The following is an 18814-nucleotide window of genomic DNA, read 5'->3' as shown; positions in this document are numbered from 1 at the left end:
AGTTCCACATAGTGGTGGTGCGCGGCAAAAACTGCCTTGAGAGAAACGCTCAGTTGTGGAACGACGGACGTCGAGGTGATACGGATGGTATTTTGTATTCTGCCTTGACGTATGAAATAATGAAACTCAGCTGCAGGTCTGAACAACTCCTCTGACCACTCTCCATGGTAAATGCGGTAGAAGATGCATATAGACCCCACATCTCTACGCAGCGCCAACGGATCAAGCCGCATGGAAAGTTACTGGTCGTTCGATTAGATTTATGTATATTTATGGTAAAAGAAAGTTTTAGTATGAACTGAAAATCAGTGTGCTAAGTAACTTAAAACTAATTTGGTTTCAATTTTTTTTTATCTTTGTAACTGTGTCAAATAAATTTATTCCTGGCTTGTTCTTAAAATAGTACTGTAATGTTCAGAATGGTAGAATGACTAGCGCTGTGGAATACGTCTGCTCCTCAGCATAATGCTGAGCCAGGGCCAGTTACAACCACAAAACACACACACATTACACACTTAAAATGTACCTTATTCCTTAAAAAAAATATTATTTAGTGTTTCTGTGTGTGTTTCGTTAGTTATGTGTATCTATGTTCAATGTTTTTGTATTACCTCTGGAAATGATTTTTAATAGAACAAAGGGCAAACAGGCATTACATTATATCTGCCGCTCATGGGCAGGGTTGGCGAATGTAATCTCTTTATCTAACTATTAGGGCTTACATAGATATATAAAACAGGATTCAAAAACAATTCCTTTAGTTTTGCGACATTCCTTTTTTATATCAATTTGGAAATAAGTTAACATGACAGAACATTCACGTTATTTGGCGTTAAACTTTAGGTTAATTTTAAACCTCAACAAAGTTCATCTATGTCATACAGGGTTCCAATATAAATTGAAAGCTTGGGTGTGTCACCTGTGATCATAGGTTAAATTACTAACGAGGTTAACAAACTCGGGAAATTTTCTGATGGTGTTTTAATAACCTTTGGACGTAATTAAAAAGGTTAAACTGTTTTTTAAAACAAACTTGTCAAACGAATTCTTGGTATTACTACGTACATTATACTATACGTTTGAGAAAGCGAGGAAAACTCTTGTTTTAGGGCTGGACCTCACATTTATGTATCTTTTATAAGTGATCATATTAAAGAAACAAATCATAAAATAGATACCTGAGACACACTGTTGATGTTGTGTGTCTAAAGCATGCTGAATGCATGCATAAATTTATTTACTTAGATACAAATACAATACTCGTAATTACAAAAACAAATAAATATTTTTACACCACATGATATTTATTTTATTAAACGAATTAGTTGTTATTACGTATAAATACTTCATGCATTGGGTGCGTACATTAAGTATTACTCGTATATATATTTTTAATAATTAGTGACAAAAATCTTATTGATGAGTTGATAATTATCGAATTATATTGAATTTTATTAAGTTTCTACTGCGTATATAAGAGATTTCCATAACTTACGATACCCTGCTAGTGATATCTCTCCACTTTGTTCGGTCTATAGCTTCCATTAGCGCAGCTGTTATGGGGATACCCATGAGAATCGTCACCATGTCACACCAACGAGTGGGGGATCTGTCCCTTGGCCTTTCACCTTGCCAATGACAACCATCTTTTCCTAGTTTTCTGGTTCGCGACAGAACGATCACAATAAATAAGAAATCTTCTATAGCATATTGTTGAGAATCTAGTATGTACTCTGAGTTGATCCAAGTTTTATTGTTTAGTTCTTTTAGCGGTCCATAGTATGCGAAGCATCTTTCTCTAACAGGAGATCTTTAGTGAATCAATTTTTATCCCGTCTTGCGGACGAATCGTCCATGATTCCGATTCGTAGAGGAATATAAAAATTTTTGTATTTGGATTTTTTTCATTGGCGCTACAACCTTTTAAGGTCTGGGATATTTTTATATCTGTTTCAGGATCATTTGGCAATCTAATGGACAACTAGGTGGGCAGCCTCCTGCGCCTGATACACGTCATCGACTGGTTAGGTCCAAAGCATGCCGGTTTCCTCACGATGATTACTTTCATCGAGCGAATGTTAAATGCGACGCATAAAATAAAATTTATATGGTGCAGAGCCGGGGATCGAGCCTACGACCTCAGGGATGATGGTCACACGATAAAGCCACTAGACCAACACTGCTCATTTGTGTTTTTAACAACTTGTAATTACGACTGAACTTCTTAATTGGGAGCCCGTGTTTTTACTTTTACTTTTGAGAATGCTTGTGGCAAACCTTTTTATGACAAAATAAAATGTCCTATAATTTTATCCGATCAAATAAAAAGTAAAAATATCCTAAATTGCTAACCGCTAAGTGGCCGACATACATTTGTGATGAGTACAACTAATTTAATAGCATACATTGAGTCACCAGTTTCTTTTCTTTTTATTTAATGACTCATTCTCCTTACCTCGAGATATCAGACGAGCTGTGTTCAAATTAATTTAAGAATCATTTTTTTTTGAGAATATTCTTTTCGTTTCTCTTCTGCCTCGTAATTAGATACTTATATATCAATTATGACTGAACCCTAAGATTAGCTTTTAAATATTTATTAATATAATTTTTTTTAAATCTAGTATAGTGTTAGTTAGTATTTCTAGTGTTACATGTAATTTACTCTCAGTTGGTGTTTCTTTTTTATTTCCGATACATACATACATAGCGATATTGAGTAAATTATGTGTTCAACATTATATACTTTACATTTTTTAACCGCATCCTATCCTGAACTACGTGACTTGTGTAATTCTTGTTTTTCTTTTGTATTGCCATTCAAAATCCGTGAGATTAGCTTTTTAGTTTGTTTTTTTTTTTGTAATACTGTAGATTAAGTTTCTATAATTTTTTCTATAAGATTTGGTTCTTGCACTTTACTCATCGTATTTTTTTTAGTTATTTCCCTTACTTAGTGCTTGGAAGAGATCGCTTGTTATCGATAAGGCCGCCCGTTGCACCCCGTATAAGTTGTATTTTTATGTTATTTGTTTTTTTTAATGTAATGAATTGTGAATAAATAAAAATAAATAAAATAAAATACTTTATTAGATTTTATTTATGTTATTTTTTCTCGAGATTATCGTATTTGGATAGTCTGTATATATATTTTATAAGATATGTATTTCTGTAAATAAACAAATATAAGCTGTACACAAAATAATTACACAAATTAAATAGCTAGCTCAGATAAGCATAGAACTGACCAACAAATAATACATTTTTATTTCATGGTAATCTTATAATACAGAATAATTGTTTGAAAAATATTTGTTCTTTTGGATCTATATAAATATTTATAATTTTCAATCAACTTAGAACATTTAAAAGAACAATGTTTATCCGAATTAATTGAAATCTAGTTCAATTAAAAAAGTAAATTATTCTCAAGGCGCGGCCCATTACAGGTTTTAGCTACAGATATTTTTACGATTTCTCCTATAAATATCCAATAAAACCTATAATGAAGGTTTTATGAGCAAATGCCGTGTTCTCAATAAAATACTGCACGTTCTTTTGTATTTTTACTTCGATATTCTTGTATATAATGTCAACCATAATAACTTAGTTAAGATAAAAGTGTCCTTTATATAAGCAGTGATGTTTTTGTATCTCACCTGATGTTAAGTGATACTGCCGCCTATTGACATTCCAATTCCAAAGGGCTTGGGTGTACGTTGCCGGAATTTTAAGAATTGGTTCTTTTCCTTAAGTCAAATTGATTCGAAAATCTACACCGAATGGGAAAAAATCATATTCGGAGCCTAGACTCCTGTATTTGCAGGCTTTAACTTTTTCAGCCGCATCGCAAAATTACATTTTATTTATTATACCCCAAACATTATAAAGAAATACGTAGGACTAGATCAAAAGGCTTTGTCTCGATTAATATCTAAAAGAGAATTCAATAAATATATTCTTTTGAACACACAGCAATGTAAATTAAGGGAATTATTCATGTACTAACTATTTGAAACTTGTCAACGAGTTTGTTTAATTACTTTTGGGACCATTTTTCACGGAAATTTTTATTAACTCGTTTTTCAATACACTCAAAGAGCTACTATACAATACTAACTATATTTATAGGATTTCTATTAACTGACGATTCCTATAATATAGAACCCGGATTTTCGGTATCGAGGATTCCGGATAGACTGTAATATATAATAAGCCAGAGCTTATTTTAATATAATACATAAGTCCACAGGTGCTAATGGAAAATTAATACGATTTAAAATTGATCAAAATTTTTCCCGCGCGGTGATCAGTCTATGTCGCGACAAAGTTTCTATCGCTCGATCTTTATTAAGTTTACTGTATCTGAGTTTATTTGTAATGAGTAAGATTGAATTTTAACTCTATTAATAAACTTGTAAATGTTAAAAGTAGTAATGGTTGTGTACATATATAAAATATTATTATTATAACATATATATAATATTTAATTGTTTATAATATTAACACGTTCACTGCGTAACAAGCCGATATCAGCCTGCCGCGGTATTTCCGCTGGTGCGGACGAAGAAATCTATGTCCCTGTCGCTGGTGCGTAACGATTATCTCAGGTGTTTGTAAAAATTCGACAGTGACAAATATATATTTCATCTTGCGGTCAAAATTGTAGGTTTTCCCAAAACATAACGGCAGGCTTTTATCGACCTACCACGCACTGACGCTGCTTTGCATCCGCTGAGTGCGGCAGTGGGCCTATTTCAGCCCGCCCACCCAACAGGCAGCTGGCGACCCGATACCGCACAGAGCGCGTGCCCGACCAGTTAGTGTTGTGCTATCTAACTGATCTAACATAGCGTTCGATATTATCAACGATGGCAAGCAATACAAGAAAAATACAAATTTTGGAAAATAGAGTAATTCGCCTTGCAGTTATTGACACTGATAGTGACAGCAGTGAAGAAATATTTTCCACTAAGAAAAATAAAAAGCATTTCTGTTTCCAAGACAGGCATACATAAGTAAATAAATACATTTTTCAGTTCCTTTAGTAGTAAATATAATTTACGATTAATTTAACTTGACGATTCAAAAGTGTACTTGGTTACCCACTTGAATAAAGATATTTTGAGTTTGAGTTTGAGTTGAGTTTACGATAATTCTGTTTTATTTTCGATATTTCTCTGTCCCATCACTACTAAAAATATATTCTAGTGCGGTTCAGGTCGATATCGGCCTGCCGCTTTTCCTGCTTTATTTCTCATTTCCTGTTTGCCAAATCCCGGGGCGAATCAAACCTAAGGAGGTTGGGTTCAAGGTCATTCTAACAATATCAAAAAAAATGTATACATTATGTTTCCACAAAGTTATAGCAATTTAATCTATCCTAGTGCTGTTGGGTCTAGAAAGACCTGCCACGCACCGGCGGAAATATCATTGGGGGCGCATTTTGGCCCGCCGCCGCACCTGATGAAAAAATATTATTTTACTTGCCGCAGTGAACGTGTTAACTTGTAATAAGATTATTTCAGTGCGTAGTGCCATTTTGTGCTTTATACTATTTTCAGCGTCAATTATCATTGTATAACTGATTAGATTTTAAAAGCACTGCTATAACGCGAAGTTTCAGGCCGTTTTTGCCATGACATATCTTTATAAATATATATATGTATATATAATTCTACCGTACGTATGTATGCCACTAAATTTCTCCTAAATGGCTGGACCGATTTGAATGAATTTTTTTATGCGTTTTGGTGGTGCCCTGGTTTGTTTAGATTCACAAATCAGCCCGGCAGATGGCGCAGCAGTCGGTATCTAGCTTATTTATCTATACGGCAAATAAACAGCTGGTTGATATTTAATCTTCTGTGCATGTGCTCGTAATTAAACTCCAAAACGGCTGGAGAGATTTTGATGTATTTTTTGTGTGTGTCGAGTATGATTTACATTATTAGAGATTTTTGTATGTTTGTAAGCCAAATTGGTTAGGAAATACTTCAGTGGGCAGCTGGTTCCACATAGCGGTGATATGCGGCAAAAACTGCCTTAAGAAACGCTCAGTTGTGGAACGACGGACGTCAAGGTGATACAAATCTCTGGTTGAAACCATTTTAGGGACCAATAGACTGCCTTTTATACATCATGTGTGTCAACCACTAAGCCATAGAGGTCTTTACAAAATACTACCTCAATAAACATTTCTAATCAATACACCTTAGTATTGTGACCAATATTGCGTTTTAAAACCTCAGAGGTCTATAAATGAGCTTATTTCTACGGCACTTTGTTTGTGTTTTCCGTGATTGTAACTAATAGTTGGATTTGTATTAAGTGGAATTGATCTCTGACACCTGGATTTTATATTATCCAATCAAGTTGAGGCGTTGGCTTACTTAAAATAAGGACTTGACAATGACAATTTACTATGTATATCTTAATATATATAAATTACGCGTCACGTTGTTGGTTCCCTATGGACTCCTAAACTACTTTACCTATTTCAATCAAATTTGTACACCGTGTGCAGTTTGATCTAACTTAAAAGATAGGATAGCTTACATATATATAATTCTACTGTAAGTGTGTGTGTCACTGAACTCCTTTTAAACGGCTAGACACATTTGAATGATTATTTTGGTTGGCATGGTTTAGATTCATTAAATCATCCCGGCAGATGGCGCTGCAGTCGGTATTTTCATACTTTGTTTTCCTAATCGCTTGAAATATCATGTAGGGAAACGTCTGTCGGGTCCGCTAGTATATATATATAGTCAAATCCGTTTACGGCGACAACGTTTTTTTAAGGCCAAATATAAGTAGTCCTTTCGATGTCGTCGTAAGACTGTGTATATTATATATATATATAATATACACAGTCAGTCAAATCCGACAGACGTTTTCCTAATGTTTCCTTTCCTTAAAATTAGTTATTTCTTTCTTGCAATAATCTAAATTTAAATATAACAATTTTGACGATTAAACTCTCGATTAAATTAAATCCAAAAATTACGAATCGATATTATCCTTTTTAACCTAAACTAAATAACTTACCTTAGTTCCGACAATTCCTGTAAAAATGCTGCGCCATCTATCGGTTTCAGTCTGTTCTTGAACATAAGAGGTGGTAAGTCGCCCATTTGTAGGAGCGCGTTGTCTGTCGCCTCAAAACGCTGTGTAAGGTTCGATCTGTACAAAAAAAATAATCTATTTCACTTTGTCGAATGTGAACGAAAAAAAATTGGACCTTAGAATTGTTTTGTAAAATTAATGATATTTAATATATCCTTAGGTCTTTTCTCTCATGGTGCAATCTCACAATTACAGAAAAAGAGTAGAATATAAATTAAGATATAAATAAATAGAAAGCTGGACAAAATCAAATTGGTTGCTGATTTTTTGCTATTATATATTATATATTTTGCTATTACATATTTTTGTTATATTTGTAAATTTAAAATACTACAAAATGTAATTATTTTATTTTATCTCACACACTGTTTTATTGTATTTTTTTATATTATTTTTATTACTCTTTAATGTATAATATTCTACGGTTTCGATATTTGTAAATATGCGAGAAACATGTATACTAACTTTATTAGTATAGTAGTTTTATTCTAAGAGTACATTGTCTTCACATATAATTATTTAACTCATGTAAACAAAATATTGTAAACCTATTTTAAAAGAGTAAGTGTGGAGTTTCTTGCCCATTCTTCTCCACACGAAACTATTTTTTGGAAGGGGCAACTAGAATCATTTTTATATTTTATTTGACGTTCAAAGGTGCCATTTAAGGTGGTCTAATTGAAAGAAATGATTTGACTTTTGACTTTTTGACTTTTAACTTTTGCTGTCTTAAAAATAATTATATACAAAAACGGGGGTGTCCAGGTCCTGGGATGACAAAGCTTTTGGGGCGTCTCGAAGACTCGTTTGCCCTATTCTATAAAAAAACCAGTGGCGCTACAACTGGCCCTCAGACAGCCTTAAAAGTCATAGATTATTTTACCCAAAGAACTAAGAATAAATTGCGCTTCGTTTGTTTATGTTTAGTCAAAGGAAAACATTGATAGTATAGCTGTGATTGCATGACGCCGTAGACCAATTTCAATGAAAAGCATAATTTGTTTCACATTTTCACCCTTCTTTTCACTGGCCACTGATGTACTTAAATGACTCTCACCTTAATGTACTTCCATTGGTGAAGATGAAGAACGCAACTTCAGATCTCTCTTGCTGCAATCTCGTGACCAACTTTCCCAACTCAGTTGCTCGGCTAACCTGTACACAGTAAAACATTTTAATAATATTAACATAAATATGAGTCGTCAACATAAATAATAATTATTGTTACCCTAAGTCCCAATTTCCTCCAGCGTGGGGCAGGAGGGGTTTGGGACATCTGGGACTGGTTTATGGGTTTGTTATTATTGCTATTAAAAGTCCCATAACGCGTATTAAGACAATCACAATCTGTCATCAAATTGCAAGGCAGTACGGGCATCCCTATAATCGAATGGCCATCTAAAAGCCCGGACATGTCGCCGATCGAAACCCTATGGCCAAGTTCACACGGCATTGTCCTGCACGTTTTTTTGCAGTATACGTCTTAACGAATAAATAGTGGCACCTGTATTGTACTGTGTACATAGACCCATTCACATGGCGTTTGTACTGCAAAATATCGCACACCGTTTATACGTTTAAACGAATAATCAAAGGACTTGTCAAGCAAATCGAATGAACTTTAACGTATTCGGTTTAAACTGGCACATAGTATAGCTCTGTCTCGTTCTCGCTTTCTGTGACAACTGTGTGAAGACTCGTGTGAACACCCGGGTGAAAGTACGTTAAAAAAACGAATACAAACAATACGTGCAGGACAATGAAGTTCTAAGAAGTAAAGAAGATGACAAAAAAGTTATCCGTAAAAATCCATCAAGATCGAAGAGCGACTTAAAGACTAAACTCTTGGCTGTCTGGGAGTCAATTACGCAAGAGTGTGCAGTGTTGGTTGCAACCATGCCTTTTCACATTAAAGCTGCCATTGAGCGCAAAGGCGACACAATTAAGTGGTAGACGAACTATTTTGCGTTATGTTTTTTAGGAATTTTTAATTTTTTTGAAGTTATACTTCTTTAGGCGCGTTATGAAAAATTGATGAGAGTGAAATTTTACGATGCGCGCACACCGTGACACAAAATTAACAGAATGAAGTTGCCCACGGAAGATTGGACATAATTTAAAAAACATTCGAATAATAATAGAATTTATGTTACACTAAATGTAAGAGAATAATAATAAAATATATTTATTTATTTAATTTTCAAATGTAAACTGCACTTTATTGACTCCTTTTCCAGTCTTTGATTATTTATTTGTAATTAATTATTTGCATGCAATTAAAAACTATTTTTAATAATGACAAAGAAGTATAACTTCTTACGCGCGTACATAAGTAGGTACACGCACCCTTTTTTATGTAAAGTCATGAAAGAACTTCAGTTATGTTAAAATAAACTTTAAAATGTTCCTTAAATTGTGGTTTACTTTTTATTAAACGTTCTTAAATATTTTACCAATATTTACTTACTATATTTTACGCTTTGCACTTCTTTCCATACTAGACGAACTATTTTGCATCGGGGCTCGTAGTAGCTGTTTAGTTGTAGTTATTTCGGATTGATGGTCGCAAAAGTCGAAATCAGGACCTCAATGGTTATAATTTATGTTCGTAAACCACTAAGGTACGAGAGCAGTGAACTAATAGAGCAATATAAACGCAAAAATCACGTATAATATTGTGACTCATTTTAGTGATCAGAGATATCAAAGAATCTTGCAATATAAATTCCGAGCAATATATTGCTGAGCAATCAAGGGTGAAATTAAAAGTTTCTAATCAAGAAAAGTTCAATGGAAATAGTATTGATGTTATAAATTTTCATGAACCTCTCGGCCATAGACACGTGACGACGACGTGACATTGTAGCTTCATTTAAAAACATAGATTAAAGGATTTTCGTTCGAGTAATTTTTGTGCTACGTAATTATAGGAATTTTAGCTTTGAGTTGTTTTTAGACATATAGACACTTAGTACTAACAAAAACACACACACACACAAACACACAAAATAAAAAAAATCTAAGAAAAATTAAATGAGAGATCAAAAACTATTAAAAAAAATCCATTTTCCCATTCGGTTCCTTTCAGGTGTGTAATGCGTGTGTGCTGTTGTTGTAATTGGCCCTGGCTCAGCATTATGCTGAGGAGCAGAATGTTCCACAGCGCTGGTCATTCTGCCAAAGACCACAGCAGCTAGTTTGCGCCTCAGTCGCAAAAAAAGAAGGAAAAGGAATGTAATAAATACTTAGTAGAAAAAAAAGTTTTTATGTTCTGGTTTTGAAGCCTGTCATGGTTTACTCCCTGTATCAATTAATATGTCAGATTTGTTACATTATGTATGTATTATGTATGTAACAAATCTGACATTATGTTGTATTATGTACACCACATTATAATAAAAAATTGTGAAACGTAGACCCTATTTTCAGGTACTTAGTTTCGTTTAGATGTATTTGTTTTCATACGTAATTTAAATAACGTCTATTCATAGTTATAATAATAGACTACAAAATAAAAAAATCACTAATCCTGTCTTCCGACTATAATTTATTCTTCGTGTTAAACTGTCAGTACAACAGAAGCTGACGTGAATAAATTTTCTACGCAAAAACAATTTTAGATCACGTCATTACAATTTTTAAAAGGAAAATCTTTTTGTAATAATTTTTAAAAGGTTATTTACTTCTCTTGAGCCTAAAAAAGGTGAATTTAAAAAAAATACCGTCTCTCAACTCTCGATGATAGAGTACTGATCCAGTCAAACATTTTGGTATTTAGTAAAGTCCCTTGTTGAAGTTATACTTCTTTAGGCGCGTTAGGGAAAAATGATGAGAGTAAATTTTTACGACGCGTGCGCGCACCGTCACAAAAAACCGACACCCTGAATATCTGTTTAAAAGTCGGTAAAACAGTCTGGGTCGCCAGTTTGCCCTTATCCAGTTTTATCGACAAATTGCAGTGTCTGTAATGGCGTAGTTGATTTCAGAGTCGTGTTTATTTAAACTAAAATAATTTCTATACGAGGTAACCCTTTCCAATGTGATAAAAACATAGTGTTTAGTAAAATATTATGATTAGTATATATTATATCGTTTCTATCTGAAGTGACCATTAAAATGGACAAGAAAAATGCAATTCGAAGAGGGAAACGTCCCTCTAAAGTGCTCGAAGAAAATTATTACGCCAAAGAAGTATAACTTCCAATGCGTGTAACACACAAGTTTTTTTGTATAGCATCGTTAATTAGTTTATATTTTTTCCAAGAAGCCTGACGTAGAATCCCGACAAAGATTTGACTATAAACTCAGAAACTTATCTTTAATTACATTTAGCCTTTTCCTTTATTCTGTTCTGAGATAACAATAAAAATTCGGGGGAAACGAACGAAATTTGTCGGGAGGAATAACTTCTCATGACCGGCATCTGTTAAGGCAATATTTTCTTTATATATTTTCTATTTTATTTCGTGTTTAATTTATCTTTATAGACAAATCTTATTTTATTATCTTGTATATTGAAATAGATCAAAAATTACGTTTTGGTTTAATCTTTGTGATTAATAATTTAAATTTCCATTTAATTAATTAATTTATTTAATTCCACGTCACGATCGCCCGCTTTATCTGAAATCAATTGTATATTGTAAGTGTTCATTTGAATTTAATTCGATTGATTCAGACTTCGGTCGCCTGCTGATTGAAGTTGCTACATATTTAGTTGCATACCTGTTCTTCAACATCAGCAACCTCCAATCCATTAGTGAGACTGTTCTTGAGCGATAGTGTTGTCTGAACGATCAGGGCCAGAATTGGTATGAAAGGCAGTAGGAGAAGACGCCAGAGTTGACAGCGTCGGGTTTGACACCAGGCTCGAAACTTGGGTCTACATTGCAGACTCTCTTCGCTCTTGACTACCGAAGAGTCTGGAACAAATGACTTTTTAAGGCCGAAATTTGAATTATTAAACTTATTCAGATGGAAGAATAGTCTGCTTTACTTCCCTTATGCCCCAAAATGGGCTAACTGAAGACGCTTTTAATCTGATACGAATATAAGGAAAAAAATGACGCCTGGCAAAAATTATATGTAATTTTTTTTGCCAGGCGTTAAAATTGTGAAGTCTAGAAAATTATATTGTTACAAGTTACATATCGATATTATATTTGTACTCTATTTGAATTAAAAGATGCTGCATAAACATGTATCGCTACAGATTCTAACTAAACTAAAAGTTTAAAATGGTGATATCTTAAGAAATATTTTTTTTTGCTTTTATAAAACAAATAAGGGCATAAAACAATTACTGTTTGAAATCTAAATTAATTACACTATTTTAAATAATATATATTCGTTGACGTAGGCAGTTTTTCAATTTTATGTAAATTTTATATCTATATAGTAAAAGAATGATTATTATCTGAGATGTTGATTTACAAGGTAGCACAGATTTACTGATATAATCTTACGGTGGTCTCGTTTGGATCATATTAACTATACGGTACTAATACCAGAAAAAACAAGTGACAGAATACTTTGAAAAAATTCAAAATATAACATTCCTGTTTGTGGACCCTTATGCCTGAAATTTTGTAAGGCATCTTCTATGTGGTCGGGAATCACATTGGCTTCTTTCATACCACTTGTAATTTATAAATTACAAAAGTCAATGGCCTGCCCCAATGGTAGAAAATGGGGGCTCTCGTGGTACTAGGTATTACTATCACGGAATTCTCTCTTTTCTTGGGTATATGATCTATTTTCCTAATTCATAATATGTTCCATCAAACCCTTTCGGCCTCGTGCCGCCCAGCACATTGCGTACTCTTGATATTATAAGGCCAAACACCATTGGGCGCGAAAATAGTTTGATAAGTGTTGGAAAGGATTAAAAAAAACTACTGTTTGCGGCTGAAATTTTGTAAGGCCCGATGCCTGTAAGGCCGAAGCACATCGGCGTATCGGAAACTGGTCTCTCGATCTCCGTCTCTAACTTTCATACCACAAACAAGTCAATGTCCTGCCACAAAGATGGTAAAAATTCTCGTGGTAATAAATTCATAACTAACAAGTATTAACAAGTATACACAGCTGGTAGAATTTATAAATTACAAAGTTTGTTGGGAAGTAATCTCTGGAATTATGAAGCTATTACAAAAATCATCTCACCAAAACAAGCTACATTATTATAAAGTGTTATGGACTATAATGACGTTTTTTGAGTGTAATACTGTGTTGTACTACATTATTTTCTTTTCCTCTAAATGTGTATTTTTGTGTCTACATACAATCTCGCGAGATAGAATACAATCTAACGGTGTTTAGTTAGGAAAAGCTAGGACAACATTTTAAACATATTTTAAATAATAAAAATCAAGATTCAAATTAACTCTTAAGTATTTTTAAGAAATACTCTTATTATTTATTTGATAATTTGAATAACCTTTAAATTGCTTAATAAACTCGGATTGACAGCGTAATTAACGAATTAAAAACGGGCGTTTACCTTTGAGTTTGTAATATATCTTTGATTACATTTACTCTATCATATACCTTGCGATGCTTTTACTGTTATTGTTATAACCATTATTATTATAGTAGCCGTAAAAACTCTACACTGGAAGATGTACTCTACATTAATGAATAAAATACGAAGAAGTACTTAAGTAAAAATAGATTTAGTTTTGATTTTATGAACGAGGCAGTTATATTTTTACATATTTTTTTGGATATCAATGTAGCCTTACTAAGGAATAATTTAGAATTGTAATCCCTTAGTTTTATGTATATTTATAACAAACATTTATTAATAGAAACCTATATATAGATTACCAAAATTAGTTAAATGTTATAAAATTTAGCTAATTTTGTACATATACAAAGAATAATTGAATTGAAATCTAAATACAAGCAAAAATGACGGATATTGAATCCCTCATATATTTGAGCGTGCATTTAGGTTTCGGACGTTGTTATATTGATAAATGGGATGCTAACTATTTGAAATAGTTTAGTTTACTATAATGCTTGGTATAACCAATACAACAACGAGGTTTCATCCCAGTAATTCGGTGGGATATCTTAATGTAGCCAGCTTCAATAATTGGACTATCCTATACAAACTTCAACTCAATCTAGTCCTGAGTTTATAGCGGTCAACCAAACATTCAACAAAACAAAAAAATCTGATTAATATTAAATTACGTATAGATATTTTAAAATTATGTATAACAGGAGTTAAAATTTAGATTGTCTATTACACTACAACTGTTTACATTAAGTTAGATTAAAATAAACGCCACTTTAGATACTTTTGGTGACCAAACTAAAAAAAAATCTCGTATCAGAATAATTTATATACCTATATAATAATAATAAACTGTAAATTACTCACCCATATTAGTTCTTCAGTAACAAGATAATTACACGATAAAATTTATAAAGCGTGCACCCCTCGCGAGGGTTGCAAAGCTACTGGTAAGGGATGTGAGTGAAAATGTTTTCCCCACGTGGAAAATGCACTTGTTGAGTTGACTCATAGAATTAATTCAGACAGGGGCTATCTGGACTCCAAGACCTGGAGTAATATAGGTGGAAGTAATAGTAAAAATGCGCGAGTTGTTTTGATGATTTTGTTATATTTTGGTTTATTTACAAAAAATATGTATGTGCTTTCAAGTCGAGGTTAAAGAGATGCGGCGGATTAAAGGAATAAATAATAATCGTGTATTTGCAAAGAAAGTATTAAGATTCATTATATCATAATGTCATAATAATAATATGAGCAGTTAAGTTATTTATTTTCAAAACTTGTCAAAACTTAATGTCTAAACACCCTCCCACGCTATAAAGGCAGCTTGTCTTTAAAATTTAATCACTTTCCCCTTGAAAGGATTACACAGCAGTGACCTATAACTTCTAGGAAAGTGGTTATACAGTTTTATAGCCATAGCGTAAACAATTTTTTAAATACATCGTGGTGCAACATGCAGGCACCCACAGCCGTGTTGGACCCCTCGATAGATACAGGTAAGTTTCTTTAAATGTTTTGAATATTCAGCTATTGCATAGATTTTATCGCGGGCTTTGAGCGCGGCGACCGAATCAAGAAATTGCGTAACGAAAAAACCTAACACACGATGACGTATTAAAGGTGCAGCAAATACGCGTTAGAGTGGGACAGACTATATAGGCGTTTTAGTCTGGTAGAGTGGTAGATTGAAATAATATCAAAGAAAAAACTTGAATTAATATCAAAGAAAAACAAAAACTGCGTAAATAAAAAAAATTATTATAATTACGAGTATAACTGCATAAGTTGATAAAAAATGCTATGCAATAGCTTTACCGCGGTAGTTCCCGAGTGCCACACGTTTTTGTCAATGCTTTTTTTCAGTCATCACTGCTTCTAGGATATATAAACTTGGTACTGTCAAAATACCGAGAAGATTAAGCTTCTAATTATTCTTTATGTGTTGTGCTAAGACGTAAAAAACACAGACAATTTGTTTTCACATATAGCGTATGTTATATAGTTACTGTTACAGTATGTTATATGTTTACTGTTACATATTTTTAGGACACAGCATATAAAATTTACTCCAGAACGTGTAGAGTTGAAGTAGGTCAGCAAGGTCATTAGAGGAACATTCACTTGGCAATTTGCGACTTTGATAAACAAAAGTGACGATTAGCGTAGTTCCCGTTTCCGGATTAAACTTCCTCATTGTTCTATGGGGATTCTATACCAAATAAAACTAATACAATTATACCCATTAGTACTTAAGTGTATTTGAGTTTTACGTCGATATGGATACAATAAAGGTTATTTTTGTTAGAGGTATCCGTATAATATTTCTTAGCAGTATTCGTTTGGAGTGGACTCCCACCGTGAGGTTGTGTTTTCGAATGTCATAAATATATACCAGGGGTCTATCCATGTGATACGATGAAGAAAGACAATGTCAGGAAGTTGGTATGTTTTAGATGCAAATATTTAAATTACCACAGCCCTGCGATTCTGTAACTCACTTCACGAACTCACACAGCGGTTTTCGCATCGGCGGTCTCTCTCAAATCAGTCGTGAAGCAGTCATTTTATGATTTGGCATTCTGATAAACAATAAAGTACAAGCTATCTTTTACCTTACCTATACCTTTTCAGAATGCCAAATCATAAAATGACTGCTTCACGACTGATTTGAGAGAGACCGCCGATGCGAAAACCGCTGTGTGAGTTCGTGAAGTGAGTTACAGAATCGCAGGGCTGATAGCTGATCGATCACTAATATGTTCCGTTCTGACAAGAAAAAATATATTTTTTTAAATATTATGATTTCTGCCCTTTAAATTGTATATTATGTTGTTATAAACTGCAAGAATATATTAATCTTTCCTCCAACTATGATTTTGTTCCCTTGGGAGTGGTTCAATTCTAATTAAATTTGTTTTGATTTTCTGTTTAATAATTGTATTATTACTTTGTTTATTACTTGGTTAAGAAAACTGTAAATACTGTATACTTGTCGTCTCTCTCCCTAAAATACGGCGAGGGGGCCGATGGCTGGCCATGCGTCATACTCGTGAACGGGTGCTACTTGTGGTGACTGGTCGTACTTGAATTCGTGTATGCGGTGATGATGGTTATTTCGACTACGTTTTTGCGTGTTGTTCCCACGAGTTGGTTGCAGCTCCTTACAAACGTGTAAAAAAATTGGCGATTAAAAAGTGTGGCGGAGAGTTTATTGCCAGTTCTTCTCTACCGTTCTATGCCCTTGATTTGAGAACTGGCACTAAATGTTAAATTAGAAGCATTAATATGTATTTTTTTACTGACAATCTTAAGTGTACAATGTGTTACCTATATGTTTATTTAAAAAAAAATATTTTTAATCAAAATGTATTAAAGATACAAGTTGGCGTTTGTGTAACAATACTGCCTTGTGATTCTGTAACTCACTTTTCGAACTCTCACAAACACGAAAAGTAAGTTACAGAATCGCAAGGCTGGTATTCAACGTATTAAGAGTTATAAACGCATATTTTTTTTATAGAACAAAGGTCGAACGGGCAGGAGGCTCACCTGATGATCACGCTTTGGTATTAATATTACAATACAGCGAGGAAATGCTGCCAGCATTAAGTCGGTGCTTTCTGAGCTCTCTACAGAACTAGTACTTTGCTGGCCCAGCTTATAAGGAATCGTGGGCTTTTGAAGTATTCTACGAGTGGAATGCTATTAATTTTTATCAATAAGTTTGATTAGGAAGGTGGGATCGTCTTACCGAGATTAGTATGTAGGCCAAAATGGCGGAAATTGGAGCTGGTGATGACTTTATCATAGCTAACAATCTAGTTTTGATTATTAAAGAATTAAGATAGGAAATATGAATTTGTAACAATACAAACACTGGATGGACTTATTTATATTTCCTCAATAAATAGAAAATCCAATTCAATAATAATTTTTCAATTCGAATCAAAGCTCCAAAGACTATCGCGCCCAAGTAACCAAACAAACTCTGCAGATAATTATAAAGATTTTGTGTACAAACATAGAGGACAGTTTGAAAAATATGAAAAAAACATAGATAATAGAAATAACATAGAACATAATATTTGTTATAACAGATTATTTACTGTCGTTAATATCTCTAAAAATCCCTCTACCGTATGCGACAAGATGCTCACAATTGTTCCATGTGCCTAGTACGAAGACGAATTACCTGCATATTTCGCCAATTTTTCGGGTTTTATCTAATTATGAGGATATTGAAATTTTCCACCTCACCATAGAGGATGTGAGGAAATATTTGAAGAGGCGGGAAGACTGACTTAGTTTAGCAGTAACAATCAAGTTTTTTCTTTAAAATATTAGGTATGAATAATTGTCGTTTGTTTAATGTTAAATTTCAGTTTTTGAAGATATATTTCTTTAGGCGCGTTATGAAAAATTGATGAGAGTGAAATTTTACGATGCGCGCGCACCGTGACTCAAAATTAACAGAATGAAGTTGCCCACGGAAGATGCTACGGCATTGGACATAATTTAAAAACAACATTCGAATAATAATAGAATTTATGTTACACTTAATGTAAGAGAATAATAATAAATATTTATTTATTTAATTTTTCAAATGTAAACTGAACTTTATTGACTATAATGACTCCTTTTCCAGTCTTTGATTTTGATTTAATTGTAATTAATTATTTGCATGCAATCAAAGCTATTTTTAATAATGCCAAAGAAGTATAACTTCTTACGCGCGTACATAAGTACACGCACCCTTTTCATTCATTTTTTTCCTTTTTGTTTGTCTATGTAATCTGTTTTGGCTTGTATATTGTTTAAGTGTTTTGTTTTATAATATGTATGTTAGCCGTAAGATTGCTAATACATTAATGGTGTTGATAAGAAATACTTTTTATAGTGAATACGTGAAAGTTAAAGACTTTTTGAAAACTGGTTTTAAAATTTAAACCTAACATAATGATGATTCATATGGGTTGATTTATAAACTGATAAGTAATATCTCTTTGGCGCCTGCTATTAATTCAATATAAATAATCAGTTATCGGAATGTCGCGACGCCAAATTTTTGTTGCTATGACTTAGTCATCATACAACCGTTAAAAAACTTATAAAATTTTAGTAACTAGAATTTAAGAACTAATTTATTTAAATTTAAAT

The 18814-nt window shown here is 33.1% G+C and overlaps 1 protein-coding gene across 1 annotated transcript in view; it reads right to left on the bottom strand.

The window, feature by feature from the left end:
* The window catches only part of LOC125048756 (retinal guanylyl cyclase 1), a 39499-nt gene extending 24906 nt beyond the window's left edge, over positions 1-14593 (bottom strand). Inside the window, exons 1-4 of the mRNA XM_047647617.1 lie at positions 14519-14593; positions 11854-12050; positions 8186-8283; positions 7051-7185 (exon numbers count right to left, since the gene is read on the bottom strand). Coding sequence (XP_047503573.1) covers positions 7051-7185; positions 8186-8283; positions 11854-12050; positions 14519-14522 — 434 coding nt within the window. The 5' untranslated portion in view covers positions 14523-14593. The remainder of the gene's footprint in view (positions 1-7050; positions 7186-8185; positions 8284-11853; positions 12051-14518) is intronic.
* Between the last annotated feature and the right edge of the window lie 4221 nt (positions 14594-18814).

The sequence above is a fragment of the Pieris napi genome, chromosome 4 (genome assembly GCF_905475465.1).
Source record: "Pieris napi chromosome 4, ilPieNapi1.2, whole genome shotgun sequence".
Taxonomy (NCBI): Eukaryota; Metazoa; Arthropoda; class Insecta; order Lepidoptera; family Pieridae; genus Pieris; species Pieris napi.
The sequence above is the reverse complement of the archived record's forward strand: the minus strand, read 5'-3'. Positions and strand labels throughout refer to the sequence as shown.